The sequence below is a fragment of the Ovis aries genome, chromosome 4 (assembly GCF_016772045.2).
Source record: "Ovis aries strain OAR_USU_Benz2616 breed Rambouillet chromosome 4, ARS-UI_Ramb_v3.0, whole genome shotgun sequence".
Taxonomy (NCBI): Eukaryota; Metazoa; Chordata; class Mammalia; order Artiodactyla; family Bovidae; genus Ovis; species Ovis aries.
In genome coordinates, this window is record NC_056057.1 from 55,332,275 (window position 1) to 55,344,676 (window position 12,402).

Sequence of the window (12,402 nt, forward strand, 5' to 3'; positions counted from 1 at the left end):
TGGCAGTTTGAACATTCTTTGGCATTGCTCATCTTTGGGACTGGAATGAAAACTGACTTTTCCAGTCCTGTGGCCACTGCTGAGTTTTCCAAATTTGCTGACGTACTGAGTGCGGCACTTTAACGGCATCATCTTTTAAGATCTGAAATATCTCAGCTGGAATTCCATCACTTCAACTAGCTTTGTTCTCACTAATGTTTCCTAAGGCCCACTTGACTTCACAGTCTAGGGTTTCTGGCTCTAAGTGAGTGACCGCCATCGTGGTTATCTAGGTTTATGGTTTTATTCTTCTGATATAATAATCCTGATTTCTTCTACTAAAATCTAGACTTTTAAATTCTAAATTGAAGCACACATGAAAGAAAGATTTAACTCTCTTATGCACAGAAGTGAAGAAGATCGGATAATTAAAAATTACTAGAAATGATAAATTAGCTCTTATTTTATCAATCAAGAACTTATAAAACAGATCTCTACTACCATGACTCAATATTTTTCCAATTTTATTATTTTTCATGACTGTTTTCTCTTTTGTAAATTAAAACAACATTAAACATTTTTATATTGAAATAACTGACTTTCCTTTTATTTGGATGTTCGCACATAGTTGCCATTAGAACAGTACCCAAACCACCTCATCCTGGTTCAACAGATAAAAATCCTCATTATTTCTGGATGAAAATGAAAATATTCCTCCTCTCAGAAATGTATTACCATTAAAAGAGGATAGGAAAATTGGAGTTAACAAATGATTTCCTGTTCCATATATATCTTGTTTAGTTTGCTTTATTCAGAATATAATTAGAAAATGCCCTACCACATTTCTCATGTCTTTTCACTATGGCTAAGGATAAACAGCTAAGAAATTTTAATTTTTCATCTTGAAGTCAGAATACAATGTTAATACTAATATATTTAATAAATCTTATAACTCCCATATTCTATATAGCCATTTAGTGTTTGATTGCAAAGGAATATTATTTTCTTATAAATGTAATAATATTTTCTCTCATAAGCTATATTGCCATACTTAAGGTGCAGTTTATAATTCTATTCTACATCACAAAAGATTTGACCCAGTAGAGTTCCAAAGTTCCATTTTAAGTCAATAGAAGTTCTAAGAAATATAATAAAAAGGCAGATTAAGGTGAATGAAACCTAATTTTATAAATCAAAGGTGTGTGTGTATATACATATATATATATATACATATATATATATGAAATTTCCCTGATTTCTTGCCCTTACCTTCAACATTTTACTGTAATTTGTTAAAATTTATACAACACTGTTTAAAGAAACTGGATTTTATATGATTTGGAGGCTCAATCCAAAATGAGTTCAGATAGTTTCACTGTAGTGATGATTAAAAAACACAACTAAATTCTTTAAGATTTACCATGTTATGTGATTTATAACAGTAATAGATGTGATCAGAACAGCTATAATAAAATGAAAATACAAATGTAGTTACTTTGATCATTGAGGAGAACAAATATATCACGTCTAATCTCAGAATCAAAATAGTTGCCCATTGAGATACAATTGGTATCTTTCCATTTTGTGTCTCATAAGTGGTAGCTTTCAATAAGCATTCAAGTAAAGTAATTAGCCTCCAATTAAAATAAATAAATTTATATTAAAAAATAAGCATTCAAGTATAGGTCTAAAGGACCTTTACATTTCTAATGTGCTGGCCAGAGAAATTTAAAAAAAAACAATTTAAATTATATCTTGACATTTGACCATTAAGTCAGCTTTGATGCTGCTTCATAAGTCCTTTGAACATTTATCTAAAAACTGTTTTTGCCTTGTTCCTTGGACCAAGTTTCAGTCAGAAATGTCAGGATGAGTATATGGTACACAAAGTATATGCTCCTATTTCTCTCTAATTCCTCTTTGATAAAGTGGGTTCTGTTTCCTTGAAGATCAGGACTTCAAAGTCCTACAGTTGTGCACTACAGCTCTGGCCAGTCCTCCCTGACATATAGCTCATGCATTTTTCCTGGACTGTTGGTTCCTCTGCCAAGCTACCCTGACGGGATGCTGCCCATCCACTGCTCGCTCCTGGCAAAGCTGTTTCTCGGATATCTTGACAGATATCTTCACTAGGATTACATATGGTTTGTGTCATTAGGTCTATCTAATCTCTGAGACTGGTTGCTTTGCTGGAGCTATTCTTTTGCTAAAATTAAACTGTAGGACTGACTCAATGTTTAGTTTCCTCCAAACTGTGCTTAGCTATGTTCTGTTAGTTCTTAGCATGAGAATAGAATAGGGAGTTAAAACAATATTTATCTTTTATTATAAATCTAGTAAATTATGTCTTTCTCTGACCTGCTAATTAATAAAAGGGACCTGAGATTTAATGTTTAAAATGCAGATTTATCAAGAGTAAGATAACATTATGTGACCAAGGATTACTTCTGCTCCTGCCTTTTACATGCTCTGCTGATGTTACACCATTTTGAGTCCTCAAACACTAAGATTATGATAAGCACACTGAAGAATGTTAGCTTCTACTAGTTATGTGAAATCATCTGGTCATCAGTTGCTTATATAAATTGTTTAATTCTATCCTACTCATAGAAACTGCTTATGGGATTTAGGAACCCTGAGGTAGAAGTTTATACTATGTTTTATTGGTGTCAAAGTTTTTAAATACAATGTTGTACTTCCTGAAAGGTAAATTTAAAATCCTCCCAAAGTAGTTAAAATACACATAACTTTAACATATATTAAAACAATTTCTTATGTAAATTATTTTCACAATAAGTAATATTTGAAATGATAGTCAATTTTACATAAGAAATTCTTTAGTCGTAAAATACCGATAGTCACCCAAAGACATCCACTTCCCGAAGTTAAAATACCATATGGGTATATGAAACCCTTCATTCTTCCCTGGTGCTAGAAGGGAAAAGTTTAATACTGAATAATAATTGTCATTTTTAAACAATTCAGTCAATTACTTTTTGACCCTTAGCAAAATGAAATTTCTAAGGCTCAGTGTTAGTGCAAACGAAGATGTACTTTCTAACAAAGTGTCTTCTTTAGATATAAAGCAGAAGCAGTAAGCTGCAATACTGTCAGCTAAAAATTTTTTGACACTCTTTGCCTAAATTGTAGGGATTCATACCACAAATGTCAGATACCATCTGTATAGTTCTATAAAAATCCTTTAAAACCCTATAGGAACCCACAAATTTCCACAATTGGCACGGTGGGGATACAGCACTTTTTAGCTGAAGGCACTGTATCTATGGGAGGATCTTTTTATTAGGAGGAACTAGAATGAGTTGTAAGTGCCACATATGGGGACTAGAATAATGTAAAAAAGAACAGCAGTTACTGAGCCATACTTGTAACACTTAAAAAAAAAGAGAGAGATGATAAAGAGCTGGCATAGTCATAAGTTCTGTACAATCACTTTGGAAAGAGATCTCAAAGCTAACTAGCAAAGTTAATAAAAAAAAAAAGTTTAGAGATTAAATAAAAAACAGAATTAAAACAGAATGAAAATTATAAGGCCCAGAAATGTTAGGAAGAAAATTAAAGATGACTGAAAAAGTATGAATTAAAACATTTGTGAAAACATATGTAAAGGAAAAAATGCTTTTATGTTTAGAGGTTCTTAATGCATCTTAATAATTCAAAATATCAGCAAAACTAGTACAGACTTAACAGGTATGAAAACAATGAGTATTTCACTTGTTCAAGTCACTTTCAATTGCTTTCCTCTGATATACAGAGCCACTCCAATTTCAAACACTTTTGTCCACAGAGAGATCTAAGATCTGTAGGGATTTTATACAAAATATCACCAACCAAAGGTGTAGGGTCTGCAAATTCTACATGTGCCTACAAATAGTAATTTAAATTTTAAGGCAGCAACAGATAATAGAAGGAAGAAAGGTAATATTATATACTTGAACTTTTTCATTATGTTTCAAGACAATTCACAGCTTGTATTAGATTTTCAACACTGTTCTACATAATTGGCATCTAGCAGTGTCCCTTTTAGCTGTCTTTGGTTGCAAAGTATTATTGCTAGGAGAGGCTGGAGTTTATCACTGGAGTTATACAATGAACTGAGGTTCTCAAGAAGCAGCTGCTAAGTTGCTTCAGTCGTGTCCAATTCTGTGCGACCCCATAGACGGCAGCCCACCAGGCTCCCCCGTCCCTGGGATTCTCCAGGCAAGAACACTGGAGTGGGTTGCCATTTCCTTCTCCAATGCATGAAAGTGACAAGTGAAAGTGAAGTTGCTCAGTCGTGTCCGACTCTTCGCGACCCCATGGACTGCAGCCCACCAGACTCCTCCGTCCATGGGATTTTCCAGGCAAGAGTACTGGAGTGGGGTGCCATCGCCTTCTCCGCTCAAGAAGCAGAGGATGTTATAAAGATGACTAACTGGGACATGTAATGCATAGAAAGTTCTGGGGTATGTAGAATCTGCATTCAACACGTTAATAAAATGACTGATGTGGTCTCCACTGAAGTCCTGGAATAATACTAAAATACTTTTGTGTGAATGCCATGGCCTTTGATTCCCTTACCCTGAGTGAGGTTCTGACTTCGAAGAACACAGTAAAATTATTTTCTAGTCTTATAAGAGCCATGTTAACATTCTATACAGAAATCTATACTGAAGATCATTAACTTGCAACCTCAAATATTTGCTTTAATAAGAGGGAGACAATAATAATCACCTGTAACTAATATAGACTATTAACAGATAGAACTTTGAAATGGCATGGAGGCTAAGAGGATTCAGGAGTGACACGTAAGAAATGATCTGAAAACTCAACAGTGGGAGACTCTAATAATCAGAAAGGGGAACTGCATGACAATGGAAGGCTTTATGCATAGAGCCCTCCACACAGAACCAGCTCAGAAAGTACATTCGTTATGATCTCTAGAAACAAAATTTGAAAACATAAAAATGGGAACTTCATTGAACATTTTTACAAGAGAAAGAAAAGGCAAATCTGAGCCAACTTATTGAGAGTGAGGAGAAACAATTGCTTAATAGAAGAGAAACAACTGACTTGAACTAAGTATGGAGGGTGCATCATTAAATTTCTCTTGGCTTCAGGTTTGGAAGGACACAGGAAATGGATTGATTCTATCAGTGTGAGTTCACCTTCCAGGTCTACTCCAAATGTTTTCTTCTCTTTTCATTCATTTAAGTCTAACACAAGGGAGAAGAAAGTAAGTTCAAATTATTTCTGTCTGAACACAGCATCAATCTTAACTCTTCATGTAGTTTTTATGAGAGGCAAACACTGATATTAAATAGGAAAAAGTGAAAGTGTTATTCCCTCAGTTGTGTCTGACTTTGTGACCCTATGGACTGTAGCCCACCAGGTTCCACTATCCATGGATTTCTCCAGGCAATAATACTGGAATGGGTAGCTATTCCTTTCTCCAGGGGATCATCCCAACTCAGGGATCAAACGTGGGTCTCCGGCATTGCAGGCAGATTCTCTACCATCTGAGCCACCAGCGAAGCCAATGCTCTATAAAACTCCGGAAAGTCAGGTAATTGGGGAATCTCGGCACTGAAGTGCAAAAGGGAAGACATCATAAATTGTAAAGATACTCATATTCTTATTGGAAGTGTCTTTTACATTTGCTTAGACCATGGCTCTAGAACTCTTACATTAGCAGTAGAAAATAAATTTTAGAACTCTACTTGATCGAAAAGAGTGAAAAAAACAAGTTTCAAAAAATTATTAGGTAAAATCTATAATATTCCACCTGGCTTTAACCTGTCCTACTTTCTGCTAAAATTCTCTTGAACATTCATCTGATTAATACTGTATTAATCTCAATAATTTTTGTTTTCTTTTTCATTTCACCCTCCACAAGATAAAATTTAACAAGGGCTAGGAGGATAATTACAAATGCAGTGAAGACCTGCCCTTTTCTATTCCCCTAACTTTGGACAGTTTAAAAATACATATTAACTAAATAAATAACATTTTTAAAAAATCATAAATGTACTGTCAACATTTCAAAGAAAACTCTTAACTAATATTCTATTTAATTATCTCATCTTCTGAAATTTCTTCTCTATTTTTCTTCAGAGTTTTGAGAGAATCCTGGATTATACTTTTGGAGGGATTACTTCTTGAAATCAAACCATTTCTAATTAACTGTCACCTCCCACTTGATTCTTTACAATCAGTATCACATGGTTATTGAGTGCTTACTTTGTATGGTATAATGTCTTAGGGGTTTCATATTCTATAATATATCTAAAACATAGTCTCTGTCCTTAAGGGATCTTCCATTAAGTGAGAGATAACTGCAAAATGAGCATGTATGTGTGCAAGAACACATGAGCATGTGCACAATCACACACACACACACACACACACACACTATGCTAGTTACAAATGCTGGTACACATAACAAGTTCTTCAGAAATATGGAGATGAGTGTAGGTCCTGATTGCAAAATTACTTGGGAAAGCCTCCTGGAAATCTAGGAGAGACCCTTAAGGAAAGGCAGAATTTAGAAAAGAGAGGACGATGAAAAGCAGAAAAAGTAGAGAAGAAAGGCAAAGAGTTAAGGCAAAATAAATGCACTTGTTTGGCAAAAGCCTTCATTTAGGATAGTCTAAGGGTAAAAGCCACAGAGCCAGGAGGTGTTAAACATGGAGCATCAAAATGAAGACTATGGATGATAATTTGGCCCCTTTTTCTCTAAAAGTAATTTATGAGAAGCACTAAACCATAGCTACTCTGCTCTTGTAAAGCTTCAAAACATCTTTTCTATCAACCTCGAGAATATCTCTATGTTTTACTATTCTGGAGTTGAATAAAGACTAAGTGAAGAAACAGTTTGTCTCAGTGTTTCCTAAATCTAAGGACACTTACATTCTCGGATTCAGTAAGTAAGATACTGATTATTTTCTTAATAAAAATGTTTTAATGATCAATAGTTTAGGTATCTTGGGTATTATTTCATACTATAGGTAGATCCCGATGAGCTAAAGCATCCTTTGACAGCACACTATTGAATGTTATAATTTCTGTATCAAAATATGTAACGACATTCTCAAATAGTACCTAGGAAGATAAAAATTTACAAATATACACATCCTAGATTTGATAAGGTAAATGTAAACAGATGCCATGATTCCTTCCAAGCAAAAACCCCACAAGACTAATTAAGAGAAGCAACTGGCTCTCTGTAATATGAACGTGCAAAATTAAAGCACGATAAACTGGTATTTACATAAACATTAAACCATTCTTTTATACATTGTCCATGATCTTCTCACATATGTCCTGAGTGGTTCAATGAATGACTTTTTCTTCAAATGGAGAACATATTCAGAGGCTAAATTCCAACGCTTTAAAATGACACACACACAACAGTCTTTATCTGTTTGACCACTGCCTCTAGAATGTGAGAAATGATTTTGGGATAAACAGTCTTATTTTTAAACAAGCATTTCTACACAAATCTTTAGAGTTGAAGCAGGACAAAACAAACAAAAACACTTACAGGTGCTGTTAGATTTACATTAACCAAACGGTCTCTATCCAATTCCTCAGTTCTCTCATGCTGCAGCTATCTGTTTAATTTTACCTTAAATTTTTTCTAAGGCCCTTTCCCCTCTTTTATTCATTTTGGTAAGCTGAGCTCATCACCATTTTCCCCCTTGAGCCTGTTCTCTCATGCCCTCTCTTGGTGGGCTTTTAAAGTTGCTGTGAAAGTGAAAGGCGCTAAGTTGTGTCTGACCCCTTGGACTGTACCATGGATTTCTCCAAGCCAGAATATTGGAGTGGGTAGCTGTTCCTTTCTCCAGTGGATCTTCCCAACTCAGGGATAGAACTGGGGTTCCCTGAATGGCAGGCAGATTCTTTACCAGCTGAGCTACCAGGGAAGCCATTAAAGTTGCTATGATTTTTCTGAATTTTCCTCTTTGTCCCCAGCATTCAATCAGTTGTCTCGTCATGGATTCCTTGCCCTCCACAGGCTGTCTTGCATTTAAGTCACATACTGAATCCTTCAAGGGCTCATCTTCTGCTTTGAATCTCTCCCAACTTCAGAATGTCCTGCCTCACGTTAGTTTTATTCAGGCATGGTTCACTCAGTACACTTTCAGATTACTCATTCTAAAGCACATCTCTGATTATGTGAAACTCAAGTCCATAACATTAACAGGCTCCATACTGACTAAAACAAGCATCATAGCTTCATCTTCAAAGCACTCAACGATCTCGTCTCCTTTCATATATTCCAAATTCTATTTCCCTTTTTATATTCCAATTCCGGTCAACCGCGTATTCACTGTTCTCCAGACAGATATCGTGTGCTCTTGCTCTGGGCTGATATTTTATTTGAACTGTTCATTGCCTCCAACCTCAGATTACATCTTAGCTCAAACATGTCTTCTCTCACTGACTCTGAGGAAGGTGCTCCCTACCATAAACTCCTGTCTTACACTCTTTCACTTTTACGGGATCTGCTTATTTCATGAATTATAAGAGGAGGTGGAAGCAAAAGAAAAGGGACTATCAAGGAAAGTAACCACACAGTTATGGAAGGCCTACAAAAAATGTATTAAAATGCAAACTATTTTTATATTGTTTATGATCTCCTTTATAGCAATAATGAAGTATTACAAGAAATAATATAAATCAGTAACTCTGAACACAGCACTATGAGGGACACAAGGAACAATTTATTATGTTCCAGGCAATCATTTCATTTTCAAGAATTCAGTGAGGTTCATATTATTACGACTTACCTCACTTTCAGCTGAGAAAGCTGAGGAAAGAAATAAATCTTAGCTATGAAGTGCTAACTCTGGCATTGGAACCCCCACAATCTATCACCAGAGCTCAAATACTAGGCCTCTCTGCCTCTTGCTAACAATTGCATCAGCATAATTTACCCCTCGCCTTCCCCTCACCAATAACAAGGACCATACCATGAATTCATTTCAGGACATATGATTGTGCTATTGAATGTAAAAAACAAACAAAAAACCTTTCACTTCTGTCTGATTTTAAAAGAACTCTGAAGTGAATTCTATTACATGCAGCCAAATTTTGATGAGCGAATTAGATAAAACTTTTTCTTTGTCTTATGATGTACATTAAATGCCTTAACATTCTTTATTTCCAAGCATCTTAAAACTCTATAGAGATGAAGATATAGAATACTGAAGTGACATTCCACCAATAATATTTGACATTGAATATACAAAATGTTTAATGGCAGCAGCAGAAACAGATTCAAAGAGAGAATGCTGACCAATATTCTGCAAGATAATTAAATATATGATTATAATTTATACAACTTAGGAAAAGACAAAATTTAGTCTTCCTTCAATTTTTGTCTTTTCTGAGTCTATTTCCAGCAAGCCAAGGGAAGCTTTCCTTTTATTCTATATGGAAAAGACACACAAATATTTCTCACATGCATTAATTCATATAAGCATAAAATGTACAATAAATGTGGCAGTGCATTGGACATTAAATACTCAGTTTTTATATACTGTTTTATACATACTATTTTTCTGAGATATTTTATAATTAAAGTGCAATTTAATAAAATGAAAAGTGAAAAATAGCAATCGACAAACAAAAACTACTACTAATCTATCAATGTTGTGATTTAGCCCAATTATTATTTCAGGTTCTAAAATACAGCGTTTAATTAACTATTTTATTGAGTCAGTCAGTTTTTTAATGTTAATATTCTTATCATTGGACACAAGTTTTAAAGACCACCTCCCTACATACTCTCTACATATAATTCACAACAACCCCTATAGATCACATAGGAGCTCAAGGAGTTGCATCAATAGCTTAAACACTTTCATTACAAATACATTTCATTTGTTTGAAATAGGTATTTTTTAAAGAGGGAAAACATGATCTAACTCTTGTTTGCTCTTTAAAGTTTTATTGTTTTAGCATTTTATACAGAGAGTGAGCATTAGCATACTCAGGAGAATGGCTGAAAGTAAAGGTCTCAAGCTACTCACTACATGGCTGAGAGGATAAAGCAGGGATATAAAAACTTTTGTCAGACTGTACACTTTCCTCTTGTTAGAGTACTGCTACTCTCAAGAGCATATATTCATGTTCTTTCTACTTCGAGTTTTATTACTTCTTTTGTATTATTTAATACATCTAAAGACACTTCCAAAAGACAAATTTTTCCATTTTGAAAAAGTAATGGTTTGGAACCTGATAAAATACATTAATGTTCACCGTGTGTTTTTCACAAAGGTGATAGAGTAAAAGTGCTATAAAGCAATTAGGCATACAATCTTAAAGACATTAATATGTCAAATAAAATGAGATGTCTAAAAAGTCAACAAAAATAATATCCTGTGAAAGGTCAAATGGAAATAGGCCCCAAGAAAGACCGTATTTCTCTTTCAGGCCTCTGACTAGATATTTAGTGAAAAAATACGGGAAGAAAATATAAGAATGAGAGAAAGTACTATTCTTACCTCAATAACTTGAAAATAGAAGTACATGATGTTTAACTCTCAGAAGTATGGACATTAAGTTACAATACATCCTAACTAAATGAATTGTTCAAGATTCAGTTTCTAATTTTTCCTCCTGAACTCTAAGTTTTAACAGGGTCCATACTTTTTAGTAAACAAGAAACTGATATGTTTGGCTTATTGAATAAGGCCAGGCATTTTTTCAAGTGTCATACACATTTCTGAAATCCACAATACATCAATTTTTAATACTTCTACTCTCTCAGCTCCATTAAAAAGATGGTAGGGGAAAGATTTTAGAGTAATTAATGATATAGTTAGCTGCTAAATATTAATAGGAATCGTAGTCTTGCATAAAATATAACATATAAACCTTGCCAATACAGACGCACCAGTAATTAAAGTTGAATATGTAATTACACTGATTTATAAGACAGGCAAAAAGTTACACTTTACTAGCTTCTGTGTAAACTGTGGCTAACAGTTAAACTTTGCATTTTACGGTTTATAAAAATGGGCAATATCTTGACTACAGTTCATAAATGGTTTAGAGACCTGTAATAGTAGTAAAAATTATGACAACTTATTCCATCATGAATATTCTTATTGCACCATACAAACCAAACTGTGATAATGATCCATAAGATAAAGACTTATCTTAGACACTTCTATACACCCAAGAGAATGTTAGTAGCACTAAGAATTTGTAGAGGACTGCTAGTACAATCATTACAGGACATTGGAGAGACTCTAAAAGCTGTCTTAAAAGCAATTCTGATACACTTTTTAATATCATGAACCTGGTGAAGTTTAACTCCATTTAAATTTGTATTTTTTACTTACACACCATTCAAAACTTCAGAAGACCACTAAATTTTAGAAGCATGGGCGTATAGGTTCTTCCCCTTATGGAGTCTGTTAGCCCCACTTACATGTGCGGCTGAGGCGAGCAGCCTGGGCTGCTGTTCCCATTGCTGTCGATATGATCCAGGGAACCATTGAGGTCTTCGTGGACAGCCTGCAGCAGGCCGCTGGAGGCGTTATTGATCAGCCCGGGGTTACTTAGCAAAGGTAAACTGCTCTCTGCCAAGGCAGCCTAGTGAAATGAAGAGGGTGTAAAACAACTTTGGAAATGCCCTTTCAAATAATTTTTAAAACGTCTATCTTCTGATGGTTTTCAATTCTGATACAGGTATTTCAGAGGCATTTCAATAAAATGTATGGGAAAGACAAACGTTCCTAACTGGCAACTTGTGGCAGCAACACGAAGGAAATTAAGTGTGACTTAGCAGCAGCAGTTCTCCCAGCAAACTTTCTCATTCAGCCTCCTATATAATGAAAGAATGTCCTCACATGAAGCAAAATACCCCAAGATAATATAAGCAGTTGCTCTGCTTTTTAAAAATGACCAGAACTTAACTCAAAATAAAGAAGTCCTGACATTTGCCTCCTCTGCATAAAAATTATATATTATAATTAAACTTTAAAGTTTTTGCCACAAGCACCATGTTCCCCAACACTATGATGTGAAATCATTTATGACAGCCTGGATAAATATTAATGCATAGCCACATGCATTTGCAAAAGCTTCTATCAATCTAGCATTTGCAGAAAAACCGAGTGTTCCAGATTTTGCCACAGGGTGTCCTTCTTGCTTCTTCACATCAAAAGTAGCTTGAATTAGAACCAGTGCTTCCTATAGTACTAGGTACTACAACTTACTTGGATGATAAACCAACTATTAAGAATAATCACAATCCCACCTAAATACAAAGTCATGCCAAAAAATTCAAATACAAGGATAATGAAAAGCCACATTTAATGATATTACCTGCAAACTGGCATTCAGAGCTGCTCCATAGCCTAAACTGGTAGGTATGTTTTTTACTAAGGTTGGGCTTCTGCAAGAAAAAAA

At 34.7% G+C, this 12,402-nt stretch overlaps 1 protein-coding gene across 20 annotated transcripts in view; it reads right to left on the reverse strand.

Annotated features, from left to right (window-relative positions):
- FOXP2 (forkhead box P2) overlaps positions 1-12,402 on the reverse strand; it is a 669,679-nt gene that overhangs the window by 26,177 nt on the left and 631,100 nt on the right. For all 20 annotated transcript variants that reach the window (XM_060414748.1, XM_060414743.1, XM_060414739.1 and 17 more), the window contains 2 exons: positions 12,319-12,388; positions 11,420-11,583 (listed from right to left, as the gene is read on the reverse strand). In XM_060414748.1, coding sequence (XP_060270731.1) covers positions 11,420-11,583; positions 12,319-12,388 — 234 coding nt within the window. The remainder of the gene's footprint in view (positions 1-11,419; positions 11,584-12,318; positions 12,389-12,402) is intronic.